The sequence below is a fragment of the Aquarana catesbeiana genome, linkage group LG03, assembly GCF_042186555.1.
Source record: "Aquarana catesbeiana isolate 2022-GZ linkage group LG03, ASM4218655v1, whole genome shotgun sequence".
Taxonomy (NCBI): Eukaryota; Metazoa; Chordata; class Amphibia; order Anura; family Ranidae; genus Aquarana; species Aquarana catesbeiana.
Window position 1 is genome coordinate 619,855,522 of NC_133326.1, and position 16,187 is coordinate 619,871,708.

The 16,187-nt window shown below is 44.7% G+C and overlaps 1 protein-coding gene across 1 annotated transcript in view; it reads left to right on the top strand.

The window, feature by feature from the left end:
- Positions 1-16,187, top strand: part of IKBKB (inhibitor of nuclear factor kappa B kinase subunit beta) — a 73,123-nt gene that overhangs the window by 34,778 nt on the left and 22,158 nt on the right. The window contains exons 11-12 of the mRNA XM_073622322.1: positions 7,836-8,030; positions 9,690-9,804. Of these exons, the coding sequence (XP_073478423.1) occupies positions 7,836-8,030; positions 9,690-9,804 (310 nt within the window). The remainder of the gene's footprint in view (positions 1-7,835; positions 8,031-9,689; positions 9,805-16,187) is intronic.

Genomic DNA, 16,187 nt, shown 5'->3' on the forward strand with positions numbered 1-16,187 from the left:
ACAGCAGACCTCCGGTAAGTCTGGGGGGGGGGTTCCTTCTCCCCACCAGACACCCCCCCTGTGCTGGTTTTCTTCCCCTCTTAAGTGAAGAAAGAGCGCTGCAAGATTTGAAAAAAAAAAAAACGTCACGAACAGCACGCCGCTCCCTCCCTTGACCCCATAGGATCAGGATCAGCTTGGCGTTGGTGTCCTCCAACGTCCTGCGTGGGAAGGTACCTTTTTAAAAGGCACCATGCGTGTTGTTGCAAGCTGCGGAGGTAAGAGCAAAGGTAAAACAGATGTTTTGTTTGCATATAAGAGTTTGGTGACACAGGCATTCCTTTGGCACATTTACTACTGCATCAGGCTGAGCATTAATAGCAGTGACAGAGCTGGACTATTGCTCAAGCAGTGGATGCATTCCTTCTGATAGTACCTCTGCTTTGTGAATTGGGCTACGCTCAGAAGGGGGGTGAAAAACACCTCAAAAAGGGCTCTAAAAAGAGTTTTACAAGTCACACGGAAGCCTAGATCCATCCCAGTAAAGATGGCATCCTCCCCTGAGAGTAATATGGCTGGTCAGAGTGAGCCATCAGGAGGGGCAAGTGTTACAGCTGCTCTTAAACACCTGCAGCCCCTGTGTATATTATTAAGGAGGTTTTTTTCTTCAACCGTTTTAACTGTGAGGCAAAAGATTGATGCTTAATCGCATCCCAGAGTGGGACTAAGCATAGCAGGACCCCGTCCATTGCTCAGGGCCCTCTTACTGAGGAACACGGAGCAAGAGATGAATTTCTTTCAAGGGAAGGCTGATGTCTCCTCTTCCGAATAACCTGATACGGAAGTTTCAGGTTCGCAGGAAAGGTTGTTGGTACAGTCTCTCACTGAATTGGTCCGCTCCACATTTTTACTGCCAGTAACTCAGTCAGTGGATGAGCCCACTTCTGGTTTGGGTTCACTAAAGCCTCCCCAATCTGATTCATGTTTTAATTATCCATTCTTGGCTAGGGAAGCTAATGTATTCTGAGTGGAAACACCCAGATAAACAGTTTTTTCCTCCAAAAAAGTTTTCAATACTTTATCCTATGGAAGAAGAGTTTTATAATGGGGAATTCCAGCAATTAACGCTGCTATATCCTCTGTAAACAAAATCATTACTTGTTCAGTAGACAATGCTCAAATGCTAAAGGATCCAACAGATAAGAAGTTAGAGTTCCTTTAAAAAAAAAAAAAAAAAGAAGCTGTTTCGCGCAGGTTGTCAGTGTTGGCAGCGATCAGAGTATCTCAGTCCTTATAGGACCAGTTTTATAGAGGTACTCAAAGTGATTCCTGATCAGCAGGCCCAGAATTTGGCCAGGATATCAGAAGCGTTTTGTTTTACAGTTGACGCTATGAAAGATTCTATTCTCCAGGGCTCACGGCTCATGCTAGGGCTGGTACATGTGCTTAGAATCCTATGGTTGAAAAAATTGGTCAGCCGAAGCACCATGCAAAAAGCTCTTGGCTCGTTTCCCTTTTTATGGTGAACGGTTATTTGGAGACGATCTGGATAAGTAGCTCCAAAGAATTTCTAATGGGAAAAGTTCCCTTTTTACCGGTTAAGAAGCTTTTTTCTTTTAAACGTGCTTCTTCTCCAGTGCCAGGGGCATCAGCCTCCAGGCAGTCACAACGGCCTCCACCCTCAGGTTCAAGAGGTAAACCTCGGGGTCAGTCCCAGGGTCAAAGGAGGACCTGGGGGAGGAAACCCATAAAACAGAATATTAAAGCCTCCTTATGAAGGGCGCCCCTGCTCGCTCGAGTGGGGGGAAGGCTTCTACAGTTTTCAGGGGTCTGGCAGGAAAAATGTCAGGACAGATGGGTGGCTTCCTCAAATTCTCTAGGTTACAAACTAGAGTTCCGAGAGTTCCCGTCTCCTCCTTTTCTCAGATCAAACGTTCCCAGGGATCCAGTGAAAAAGAAGTCTCTCTTTCTAGCTTTGGATCATCTCTTGTCTCAAAGAGTGTTATCGATGGTCCCCTTGGAAGAAGCAAGGTTTAGGGTTTTATTCAAACCCGTTCACGGTTCTAAAACCAAACAGGGATGTCAGACCCATTTTAGGTATCAAAGATCTAAACCGGTTTTTGAATATCCGTTCTTTTCGCATGGAGTCAATCCGATTGGTAGTCTCCATCCTACAAACGGGAGAACTTCTGGCGTCAATCGACATCAAGGATGCTTATCTCCATGTGCCGATTTTTTCCGCTCACCAGAAATTTCTACGTTTCAAGGTAGAAAATATTCATTTCCAGTTTGTAGCTCTGCCTTTCAGTCTAGCTACTGCACCTCAAGTGTTTACAAAGGTCCTGGCTCCACCTTTGGCCAGGTTAGGGGCTCAAGGTATAACAATACTAGCCTACTTAGACAATCTTCTCTTAATAGATCAATCGGTAGCCCGCTTAAACCAAACTTTGGTCACCGCAGTCAGCTACCTGGAATACCTAGGTTGGATTCTCCACCTGGAGAAATCCTCCTTTAAAACCATTAAGGAGATTGCAGTATTTGGGGCTGATCATAGATACAGCTCAGAAGAGAATTTTTTTTGCCCCGGGAAAGGATCAGTTCCATAAGGGAACTGATTCAGGTGGTCAAAACAAATAAGAATTGTTCCTTATGCGCAGTTTCATTCAAGACTGTTGCAAAACAGTATCCTGTCAACTTGGAACAAAAGGGTCCAAGCTCTGGACTTTCCAATGCATTTATCCCCCGATGTGCGTCAGAGCCTCAATTGGTAGTTGATATCCAAGAATCTTCAAAAAGGAAAAATCCTTTCTACCAGTTACCTGGAAGGTGTTAACAACAGATGCCAGCCTTCTGGGCTGAGTAGCAGTCCTGGAAGAAGCATCTGTCCAAAGAAAATGGTCCAAATTAGAGATGACCTTGCCCATCAATATTCTAGAGATTCGGGCAGTACGCCTGGCCCTCAAGACCTGGACGCCCAGACTACAGAATTGTCCTGTCAGGATCCAATCCGACAATGCCACAGTTGTGGCCTATATCAATCACCAAGGGGGCACGAGAAGTCATGCGGCCTAGAAAGAGGTGAATCATATTCTATCTTGGGCAGAAAACAACATTCCTTGCCTATCAGCAATTTTTCATTCCAGGGATACTTGAGTCGCCAACAATTGTTCCCGGGAGAATGGTCCCTTCATCCCGACATCTTTCTGTCAATATGTCAAAGATGGGGAATTCCGGATGTGGATTGTTTGCGTCCAGGTTCAACAACAAGATCGACAACTTTGTGACAAGGACCCGATGGCATACGGAACAGATGCCTTGGTTTTTCTGTGGGATCAGTTTTTCACGGATCTATGCGTTCCCTCCTGTTCTGCTGCTTCCGCGCATTCTTCGCAGGATCAAGCAAGAAGGGAAGGAGGTGATTCTTGTGGCCCAGGGGATCTTGGTTTGCTGAGATTGTAAAGATGGCAGTAGGGGACCCTTGGACCCTACCACTATGGCCAGATCTTGCAAAGTCTGGTATTCCATCTTACCTTACAAGCGCTAAAATTAGCGGTTTGGCTATTGAGACCCACATTCTGAAAGATCGTGGGCTGTTAGCTTCAGTAGTTTCTACTTGGTTAATGCTAGGAAGCTGGCCTCCAGAGTCCTATACTATAGAATCTGGAAAGCATATGTCTCCTAGTGTGAATCCAGGGGTTGGCACCCCAGGAAATACCGTATTTATCGGCGTATAACACGCACCGGCGTATAACACGCACCTCAATTTAGGAGGGAATTTTAAGGAAAAAAAACTTTTAGGAGGGAACTTGAAGGGAAAAAAACTTACATTTAAATGCCCATCATTGCAGCCTTCTCAGTAAAGCCTTGCCCCAGTGCAGCCATGTCAGTGCAGCCATGTCAGTGCAGCCATGTCAGTGCAGCCATGTCAGTGCAGCCATGTCAGTGCAGCCATGTCAGTGCAGCCATGTCAGTGCAGCCATGTCAGTGCAGCCTTGTCAGTGCAGCCTTGTCAGTGCAGCCATGTCAGTGCAGCCATGTCAGTGCAGCCATGTCAGTGCAGCCATGTCAGTGCAGCCATGTCAGTGCAGCCATGTCAGTGCAGCCTTGTCAGTGCAGCCTTGTCAGTGCAGCCTTGTCAGTGCAGCCTTGTCAGTGCAGCCTTCCCCAGTGTCCAGTGCAGCCTTGCCCCAGTCCAGCCTTGCCCCAGTGCAGTCTTGCTGAAGCCTCTGAACTTCAAAATCGCCGACCACGATTTGAAAATGGCGCCGCCGGCGCCGAAATACACAGAGCCGGTCCTCGGCTCTTCTCGGCGGCTCTCGTTCACTTTCGGCTCCACTCGGACGGTGAGTGGAGCTATCTGAAACTAGCCGAGTATACTCGGCTAGGTTCGGGCGGCGCTCGAGTGAAACCGAAAGCGGCCGAGAAGAGCCGAGGACCGGCACTGTGTATTTCGGCGCCGGCGGCGCCATTTTCAAATCGCGGTCAGCGATTTTTTCATTCTGACAGGTCAGGATCGCAGGGGATCGGCGTATAACACGCACCCGCGATTTTCCCCTGATTTTAAAGGGAAAAAAGTGCGTGTTATACGCCGATAAATACGGTATGTCATAGGTGGGATCCTTGAATTCCTACAGATAGTACTCAAGGCCAACTTCATTCCTAATCCTATCAAAGGTCAGATGTCGGCCTTATCTGTCTTTTTTTCAACGACCACTTGCTTCACTCTCTCTGGTTCGTAACTTTGTTCGGGGGGTAACGCGGATTAATCCTCCAGTTTGGTCACCCCTGAACCCTTGGGACTTAATTTTAGTTCTGTCGGCTTACAGAAGCAGCCTTTTCAGCCAATAAAAGATATTCCCTTGGTCCTCTTGACGGGGGAAAAATAATTTTCTTGGTTTTGCATATCTTCTGCCAGAAGAATATTAGAGTGGGCTGCTCTTTCTTGTAAAGAACCATATTGGTTTATTCATAAGGATGAGGTTGTATTGCGGCCTCATCCTGAATTCCTTCTGAAGGTAATATCGGGTTTTCATTTAAACAGGATAATATTGTTCTGCCTTCATTTTTTTTCCAGGACCTCATTTCTGTGGAAGAAAGGTCACTACATTCTCTTGATGTGGTGAGAGCGGTCGAGGTCTGTTGAAAGTGACTGCTCAGATTCATAAAACAGATGTTTTGTTTGTGTTGCCAGATGGTCCTAAAAGAGGACAGGCAGCGTTGAAATCTACCTATTTCTAAATGGATTTGTCAAGTGATTGTTCAAGCTTATGGCTTAAAGAGAAAAATTCCTCCTTTTCATATTAAAGTGCACTCCACCAGGGCTGTTAGTGCTTCTTGGGCAGTGCATCACCAAGCCTCCATGGCTCAGATCTGCAAGGCCGCAACATGGTCTTCAGTCCATACATTTACCAGATTCTATCAAGTAGATGTAAAAGGCCATGAGGATATCGACTTTGTACTGCAGGCTGCAGTATGAGTCCTCTAGTCTCTTAGTGCCCTACTTTTGTTGTGTCCCCCTCCCTTCAGTTGGCATTGCTATGGGACATCCCACATAGTAACTACTATGGCTCTGTGTCCCGTTATGTACGATAAGAAAATAGGATTTTTATAACAGCTTATCTGTAAATCCTTTTCTTTGAGGTACATCGCGAGACACAGAGGTCCCTCCCTTCTTAGTACACATGTATTGCTTTGCTTCAAAACTGAGGTACTTCCACCAGTGGGAGGAAGTGCACTTTTTTTATATAGGGCGTGCCAGTGTCCATCACCTGAAGGTGACCTATAACCCACATAGTAACTACTATGGCGCTGTGTCCAGTGATGTACCTCAAAGAAAAGGATTTTACAGGTAAGCTGTTATAAAAATCCTATATATCCTATAAAAACAAAAAAAGACTGACAATTTTGAAAAAAAAAAACCCTATTTTTTAGTTTTTGCGATAATAAATATCCAAAAAAAAGTTTAAAAACAAATTTCTTCATCAGTTTAGGGCCAATATATATTCTTCTACATATTTTTGGTAAAAAAAAAAAAAAAAAAATCACAATAAGCGTATATTTATTGGTTGGCGCAAAATTGATAGCATCTACAAAATAGGGGATTTATGGCATTTTTATTATTTTATTTATTTTTTTTACTAGTAATGGCAGCGATCAGCAATTTTTATCGGGACTGCAACATTGCGGCGGACAGATCGGACACTTTTGACACTTTTTTTGGACTATTGACATTTATACAGCGATCAGAGCTAACCCCCGCTAACGTCCGAAAAATGGTTAAAAGAGGCGCTGCCCATTGATTTCAATGGGAAGGGGCACTGTTCCTACAGTATACACCGCTCCTACAGTGCCTCAAAGATGCTGCTTGCAGGACTTTTTTTAGTGTCCTGTCAGCGCACCGCTCCAGTGTGAAAGCACTCAGGTTTTCACACTGGAGTGAGAGGAGAGACTCTTTACAGGCGCTATTTTTAGTGTGTGAGTGTGAAAGAAGCTTAAAGGAGGGAGGGACTGTGATATTGGTCATCACACAAACATGCGATTCAAACCTCTGCTGGAATAAAACTTCACTGACTAGACCGCTATAAATTTTAATTCAATACTGCTGCTGTATATGTACCAAAAAATCCCACGGAGGGTTGAGAGAGTGTTAACAATTTACATTATAATCTTCTTTCCTGTTATTGTGTAGAGTTTTAATTTAACCATCTTCTGTAAAGCTATGAGTATTGTAGTGGTGAAATCTATGCTTGCCACCTTAGATCAGGGATCTTCTTTAGTGTAATAACATTAATGTAACTTTTATGTATATTTGTTTTCTATAATCAACATACATTTTTGCCAGCACACCATGGATCTTCAAATGGCATCACAAAAAATGTTATTTAAATTGGCCACGTCAGAGGAAGAGTTGCTTCATCACATGCCTGATGAAGGGTTCCTCTATGGCCCTGAAATGTTGCACTCTTCTACTGGAATGTCATTACTTTGATTAAAAGTTTTGTGGACGCTATTTGAAGTGCCATGGTGTACTGGCAAGTATGTGGGTTGATCTATGATGGTACCAGGCTCCAGCTGACTGTTGCAGCATCTGTCTGTTCTTCAGCCTATTTTTGCTATGGGAATATTGATAGCTGTTTTCATAATGACTCCATGGGAGTCATTCTTTATAGGTTTTCTTTGACTGCAGAATTATATTGTGGCCAGTTGGCCAAATACACACAGGCTAATGCCCTACACACACGACCAGTTTTCCCGTCGGATTAAACTCTGAAGGTTTTTCTGACAGAATTCCGCTGAAACTGTCTTGCCTACACACGATCACACCAAAGTCTGGCTGTCAAGAATGCGGTGACGTACAACACATACGACGGGACTAGAAAAAGGAAGTTTAATAGCCAGTAGCCAATAGCTGCCGTCTAGTACTTGCTTCAGAGCATGCGTTGTTTTTGGTACGTCGGAACAGCATACAGACGAGCGTTTTTTCCGATAGGAATTGGTTCCATCGGAAATATTTAGAACATGTTCTCTTTCTAGGTCCGTCAGAATTTTCGACATAGAACGTCCAATGAGGCCTACACACGATCGAAATATACGATGAAAAGCTCCCCTCAGGCTTTTTCTGTCGGACATTCCGCTCGTGTGTACAGGGCATTAGAGAAGCAATTTATCCTCTTCACATCATAATGTACTAAACCGTGCCAAACATTTACACATCCCTTTCCACAAGGGGCTATGTATAATGTCCCCACTCCATACAAAACACGTGCGAGTTAGTGGCCATTTCTACGGTCATGTGGATGTTCTTGGCCTGATACAATTACACTTCATACGCCATTCTTTGACTTTTTTTTTTCTAGCTGCTCTCCGTACTGAACATGGTCACTGGTCGTGTACACATGTATCCTGTGGCTGAAGGGGAGACACTACAGTCTCTGAAGACCCGCTTACAACAGGACACTGGAGTTCCAGAGGATGAGCAGGAACTATTACAGGCTTCAGGGCTGGCCCTGAATCCCCACCAGCCTCTCGTACAATATGTGGCAGACAGCATGGTAAGGACAGAGTGTATGTGTATATATGTATGTGTGTATATATGTGTATATATATATATATATATATATATATATATAAATAATATATTTTATGTGTGTGTGCATATATGATATATAAAATATGTGTGTGTGCATATATATATATATATTGTGTGTGTGTGTGTGTGTATGTGTGTGTATATATATATATATATATATATATATATATATATATATATATATATATATATATTAAAAACTCAGTATTGTCAGACCACTATAATTCTACTCGCATGCGTAGAACATTTCTGCTTTAAAGTAAACCTTTTTGTCATTATTTTAAAATAAAGGACCACCAATACCTGCTAAAATATATCTTGAATGTTGGAACTGTAATATGAAACCGTAAATATAACAGGTTTGTCCCATATGCCCCACGCTCGCCATCACATACAGCCTCGCCTTCTGGCCCAGGTACTTTGATAGGCAGAACACCGGTCCAATGCAGGCACGTGTGACATATATCAAAGTACCTGGGCCAGAAGGCAGGGCTGTATGTGATGGCGAGCGCGGGGCACACTCGACAATTCAAATGAAAGCTGTTACAGTGATGTTCCCCGCTCTCTGATGATCCAGCCAGCAATCCTCTCCTCTCTTCCGGGTGAAGCGGCATTGATGGGCACTGGTGGTGATCCTGCATTGATGGGCACTGGTAGTGATCCTGCATTGATGGGCACTGGTGAGGCCGCATTGATGGGCACTGGTAAGGCTGCACTGATAAAGTTGCTGTTCTACTTTAAAACTAAACTCCAGGAATTCTACTACTTTGTAAAAACTGCAGGAATACCATGAGGTAAAGGTAAAGCAAAGTTTTTTTGCTCCCTATCCCCTGACAACCCCCCCCCCCCTTATTTTTTAACCTCCTGCACATTCAAGGTCCTCACCCGCCTAGCAGATCCAGCGTTGTCTTGCTGAGATGTCCTTCTGTGTCCCCCCCCCCCCCCCGGTCCCTGGCTGCCATCTCCTCCTACTTTCCCAATGAAGGACTGTGTCTCCTGGGATATGAGACATACGCCCAGGAGGCGATGTGGGCAAAGTGCACGTCATTTGCCCAGATTAATGACATGCACGGGGGTCTTGGCTCCTTTAAGTGCAGAGTCGATGCAGCTGCTATGCCCACACCACCCTTCCTCTTGCCCAATTTCAGAAACAAAGGATTCTGTGAATGGGAGCAGAGGTGAGTGCATAGCTGCTGTGTGTGCTTCCCTCCTCTCAGAGCCTTTGTGTATTAAGTCCAGGAAGTGCTATGTACCTCATCGGACTCATAGTATGTATGCACATAGTCAAGTATCTGAATTCCTGGAGTTTTGCTTTTTTTTTTAAAAAAAAGAAAGGGGTTTTATTGAAAGGGATAATCCAGATTACAACTGGAGTTTAGCTTTAAGTGTTTTTGTGTTTTGTGGTAATGAGAATTTGTACAGGGAGCTGTCATTGGCTCACTCCCATTAAAGATGTGTCAGGCTATTATTTGCATCAGAACTGCTTCTCTCCCTATATAAGGCAACGGGAATGCAAAAGCAGCTTGAAGCAGATTGATGCAACTTCAAAGGGGGTCAAATGCAGGTTAGAATAAGATCAACTGCTAAACATTAACTTATGTAACATTATTTTTTGCTACAGGTCAGTGATGGACGGCAGGGGGAATGTGACCTGATATTTCTCTTTGATAATCGGAAGACCATGTATGAACCCCAAATTTCACACCGACCTCATCCTGACAGTGTTGCCTATGTTTGTGAGTATCTCATTGGCTTTAAAGGAGAAGTTCAGCTTATGGTGGAACACGTAACATGTTACAGCAGCTGCAGCCTCTCCCCGCCCCCCTCTGTGACGGTGGACATGAATATACAAACCACAACTACCGTCAGCCATTATGGTTGATGGCTTGTAGTTCTCAATGGACTGCAAGGTCACTGATGAGCGGCCTTGTAGTTCATTCACAAGCCCTGCAACTTGTAAACAGTCAGCCTTTATGGAGGTATGGGCTGAAAGCTGCAGAGCTTGTCTGCAGGAGTCCACTGATCACAGGTGCAATGTTTTCCAGACTCCTTAAGGAAAAAGCAATAAATGCACATTTTATATTTCTTCCTGCAAAAATATGTGCATTTTATTATTTTTTTCCCAAAAGGTGAAATTATCCTTTAAATAAAATCCAGTCCAGGAACATTTTAACTCCATTTTATAAGTCTTTATTAAAAAATAATTTAACACTAATGATTTAAGGTTGAACTCCAGGCAGATGTCAAATAGAAACTTTAACACAGTTATGCATGTATAAAAAATAATAATGTACTTTATTAAAGCTGAGGATCACACAAAAATTGAACCTCCGCTTTTCGGAACCCCCCCCCCCCCCCGGTGTCACATTTGGCACCTTTCGGGGTAAGGGGGGTGCAGATACCTGTATAATACAGGTATTTGCACCCACTTCCGGGCATTTACTCCCCCCCCTGCTGTCTGCTGGGAAACACACGAGTCCCAGAGACAGCAGGGACCATCCTGATTGCACTGCGCGACTCGCACATGCGCAGTAGGGAACCGGGAAGTGAAGCCGCAAGGCTTCACTTCCTGATTCCCTCACCGAAGAAGGCGGCGGCAGCACCCGAGAGCCGAACGACAACACCGAGGGCGTCCTGGACAGGTAAGTGTCCATATTTTAAAAGTCACCAGCTGCAGTATTTGTAGCTACGGACTTTAAAAAAAAAATTTAGGTGGACCTCCGCTTTAAATTCTGCTAGTGTAAGTTCCAATCTTGCTATAAGCTTTCTGTAAACCCTGTACAGCAGAAGCCAGACAGGGAAAGGAAGGAGTAATGTTCAGAGTCCAATTAGAGACCCCTCTGCACGTACTGGGCTGAAGAGGAACATGCTGACAGTGATGACCCAGTCAGTCTGCTGCTGCTTCTTCACATAATCGGACTGAGAGGCAGGAGTGTGACCTGGCTGGATTGTTTAACTGGAGTAGAAAAAAATGAAGTCACCAGCCTAGCTCTTTTGTATGGCAGAGCTGTGTAAATCTTGCCTGGATGGAGAGAAATACAAATGCTTTGGAAGGTTCAAAAATCAGAGCCCCTTGTCCCATTAAGGTCAACGTGACAGCCTACCTATATTTATATATGCAGTGATCCCCTGCTGTTCATTTTTTTTTTTTTTTCATAGCCGGGCCAAAATACCCATTGTCACCTGGTACTGGAGTCTAGAGGGGGTAGGAGACATCATCCCCTTCATTATATGATAGCAGTAGGCCCATGAACTGCATCATAGAAGGTAACATGCTACCCCATATCCAGAAGCACTGGCTATTTTGCCCCGACTGTGGTGAGGGGAGGAACTGCAGGGGATCACTGGACAGGTGAGCATCGGTGGATCAGCGGCTTTGCACAAACTGTCACATTACCTGGATGGGCAATGTGAAAGTGTTTCTTTAATCAGCTCTTGTATTTGTTTTTTTTTTTTGTTTGTTTCATGTTACACCCATATTTAAAGTGGAACTTCACTTTCTAAGTCAGCATTGACTATATTTAATCGTTATGCTGCTAGCATTAATAAATGGATAGAAAAGTGTGTCATATTACATGTTTTAAATTTTTTTTTAATATATTTCTCAAGTTACTTCCTGGTTTCCAGTCCTAAGCAAATGATGTCATACATCAGAGGAGACTTCAGGAGGGGCTTTCTCAGCTAAGCACACCCTCCTGCATGCATGTCTGAGCTGAGGGCAGATGGATTCCAGGAAGTAAATGTTACATGAATTATCTCCCCTTACTCAAAGCCACAGGCAGAAATGCTAGGGGGTCATTTTCAAAGTAATTTCTCAGCAAAATAAAGCACAGAGACATGGATGGATGGATACATAAGTTTGCTTTGAATAATAAAAATGTATCAAATCAGTTTTGGTTTGTGGTGCTCAGATGCAGTGTAGTTCCGCTTTAAGGTGTAACATAAACATGTTTCCATTCTGCAGCCCCCTCCAATCCTTGCCTGAATCACAGGGTTTTTTTCTTCCTGCAGCATCCTGATTTTTTTCCTTTTATTTGTCATGGATCCGTGATTGGTAACCTGTAAATCCCTTATTCCACCGCAGCAGAGGGACCCGTATTTCTCAACTGAGCAGAAGAGCACAACTTGCTCCAGCTCCATGACTGAGGTCTGTACAATCCTGTATGGGGTTGGGGCTGGAGGAATAGTCTGCAGGAGCACAGAACGCGGTTGCAATGCTTTCCAGGCTCCAGTGCAAACAAATCAATAAATGCACATTTTTCTTTTTGCAATATAGGTACATTTAGTAATCTTTTACGAAAGGTAGATTATGCCTTTATTATGTAGTAGAGCTGCACGATTCTGGCCCAAATGAGAATCACGATTTTCTCTAAGCGTCTTCCTGGACAACCATGAGACCTAGGGCTCCTCCTACCAGGACAGGAAACACGTTAACCCCCACCAGATAAAAGGGCGATCCTCCAGGCCCCATGATAGTATTAGTGTTTCCTCCGGGGGGTAACATGTTTCCTGGAACTGGTTCCCCTAGGTCTCATGAGTGTGGCTCCTGTGGCATTTTGAGGATATGGTATTCCTACCTTCTTCTTAGTCCCACAGCAGCACATCCACCAGGGGAGTAGGCTTGTGGCTGCTGTCCCTGCTTCTCAGTGTATGTGGAATGCCAGCACCGCGGTGTACGTTGGAGCTCCGGTCCGCAAACTGCATGGCAGCAGTTGGCTGTCTCTACCTGTTAAACAGCGTGGCTGGAGTGTGCAGGGAAGAGAGGAAGCCGCGCGCGTGAAGAGACGGAACTTGTGCATTCCAAGCTGGCCCACAGGAAGTACCCGGCAGGGTCACTGCCGGGGCGTGTGACGTCATCAGCGGGCACCAGAGACGCTAGTTCCTGTCTTTAAAATGGCGCGAACAGGGACGCTGGGGGGCTGGTGTTTAAAAAAGTGAAACCTGGCAGAGGCTGCGAACCACTACAGGGATAGGATGACTCCTCTGCGACACCTGCACAGGCAACGGAAGCAGGCCCTAACACCAGCACCTCACAGGTAAGCCTGAAGTGTATTTTACTTACTTGCACATCCTGTGAGTGTTCTCCCCCTTGTAACCAGTAGGGACTAGGTGAAGGGGGCACATTTTTCTTTTCCTCCTGCACGGGATGTTATGGAGTGTATGTGGCATAAAATTTATTGGGGTCATTTGTTCTCTTGCAGGCCAAGATTCGGGACAAAGGACTCATGGAGCAAAGCAGTTTGCCGCACCTGTATAGAAAGCCTAGTTAAGGATGACCCAGTAGTCTCCTGTCAGAAAATGCTGACTTCTGTTAGAGATGACCTTACATCTACGTTTAGCTAATTTAAAACTCTAATTGACAAGATTCAAGTCCCCTCAGAGGATCCATCTCCAGTTAGGACTTCAGCCGGTCCTAGCGCTCCACAGCAGAGTGCAGAGAGTGAAGACTCTGAGGCTGAAGCCGGATCTGCCCATTCTTCTTCGAAATAATCGGGATCAGTTACAGGGCCCAGGGATAGAGAATCTGCAAGGGGCTTGAGGTATAAGTTATTATTGGAAGATGTAGATGATTTATTAAAGGTTATCTATACGACACTTGATATAGAAGAGGAGGAGGTACAATTGTCTAAACATGACCTTATGTACAAAGGTTTGCATAAGAAAAAGGCTAGAGTTTTTCCCGTGCACAGTTCCCTTCTTGATACTATCAAGCTGGAGTGGGAAAATCCAGAGAGAAAACCTTTCTTTTCCGGTAACCTAAAAAGAAGGTTTCCATTTGAAGAGGACCCAGCGCAGCCGTGGAACAAAAATCCTAAGTTTAAAAAAACTAGGACCTAGCATTTGACGATATGGGCACACTTAAGGATCCGATGGATAAAAGAGGAGATATCCTTCACAGAGCCTGGGAATCAGCCATTGGGAATCTTAAACCATCTCTGGCCTCCACTTGTGTAGCCAGAAATTTAGAAGTATGGTTAACACAAATACAAACACGTTTTTTAGCAGGTACTTCTAGAGAGCAGATTCTGAAATCTTTCCCTCTCCTCTTTCGTACAGTGGGGTTTTTGGCTGATTCTTCCGCATAGTCTGTAAGAATGACAGCTAGGACCTTGTCCTTAGTGAATTCGGCCAGAAGAAGCCTATGGCTTAAAACCTGTCAGGTGACGCTGCCTCAAATTTGTGCCTATGTGGTCTTCCCTTAACAGGCGATCATCTTTTTGGATCAGGTCTGCAAGAGGCGCTGGAACGCACGGCCGATAGAAAAAAGGCCTTTCCAGAGAATAAGAAAAAGCCGACAGCCAGAAAAAAAAAATTGTGGCCAAAGTAGGCAGCAAGGTCCTAGAGAAAGGGACAATGGGGCCAAAAAACATTGGTCAGGGCACAAGGGCAGAGGTAGTGGGGGGCGTTTTGTTTAACCCTCCTGAACAACCCGCCAAGCCACAGTGACTTGTGTCTCCCAGTGGGAGGAAGATTGAGGGCTTTTCTCCCACAGTGGGCAGTAGTCACCTCAAGTCCATTCATCCTGGACCTAGTGACAAATGGGTACAGGCTAGAATTTTCTTGCCAGCCACCAGAACAATTATTGGTCACCTTCCCTCCCCAAAATCGGGTAAAAGCAAAGGCCCTGGGTCTCCAAATTGGACATTTGATAGATCAAAAGGTGCTGATCCCGGTTCCCCGGTCAGATCAGGGCAAGGGATTTTACCCCCATATATTTGTCATCAGAAAGCCGTCAGGAAAATATCGGCTGATCCTGAACCTCCAGTCTCTAAACCGTTCGATCAGGTACAAGCACTTTCGTATGGAGACGGTGTTCTCAATCAAAAACCTGCTTTACCCAAACTGCTTCATGGCCACTTTGGGTTTGAGGGATGCCTATCTGCATATCCCTATTCATCCAGCCTTCCAAAGATTCTTGAGATTAGCGGTCAAGATGGGAACAGAGATTCGGCACTTTCAATTTCAAGCCCTTCCCTTCAGTCTGCCCTCAGCCCCACGCATCTTTACAAAGGTGTTGGGAGAGGCGCTGGCTCCACTAAGGTTAAAAGCGATAACTATTATCCCTTACCTGGACGACTTCCTAGTGGTGGCGGAGTCATACCATAAGTTATTAGCGGATCTCCAGACTGTACAGGACTTTCTTCACACTCTAGGAGTTGGATACTTCAATCCATCGCCCAGGAGATTTTATCATGGGCAGAAGGGAATCTAGCCTCAAGTACAGCAGTGCACCTGAAGGGGACACAAAACTTTCTTGCAGATATTCTCAGCCGCTACCGGGTATGTCGAGACAATTGGTCCCTTCATCCGGAAATCTGTGCGGGTCTCACCGACAGATAGGGATGTCCCGAAGCGGACCTGTTCGCAGATCAGAACAATCGCAGGACAGAGAAGTTCTTTTCGCTGAACCCAGCGGATCAATCATTGGGGATCGATGCTCTGGCGAATCCGTGGCCATTCGGTCTCTGTTACGCCTTCCCACCAATCAGGCTAATTCCGGAAGTCCTCCGGCAGTTTCTGAAAATCAAAGAATAACTCCTGATGATCCTTCAATTTTGGATTTTTTTCAAGAGGGAGTCGACAAAGGTCTTTCAGTTAGTATTTTAAAGGTACAGGCGGCAGCTATCTGTGTTTTTCTCCAATTTTCTCTCTTGGAAAATCCCACTATAGCTAGCTAGATTTTTTTTTTTTTTTAAATCAATTTCTAGGTCCAGGCCAGTAGTGGTTCGAAGTTGTCCAACCTGGGACCTGTCCCTGGGCTTAAAACTCTGGTAGAATTTCCTTTTGAGCCCCTAGAGGATATTTCAGTTAAGTTACTTACCTTAAAAACAATTTTCCTTGTGGCAATTACCTCAGCTCATAGGGTAAGTGAGTTACAGGCCCTATTAGTGAGGGAGCCTTTCCTCACAATTTTTGAGGATCAGGTTGTTTTGAAAACTGATCCAGGATTTTTGCCTAAAGTGGCCAGTACATTCCACAGATCCCATTATACTGATAACCTTTTTTACTTCGCCAAAGGGCGACCAAGAAAGGAAAATTTTAGTTTTTTAGACGTGAGAATTCTTCTTGTCTACCTTGAGGTCACTAAGACCTTTAGAAAAACAGACGCCTTGTTTGT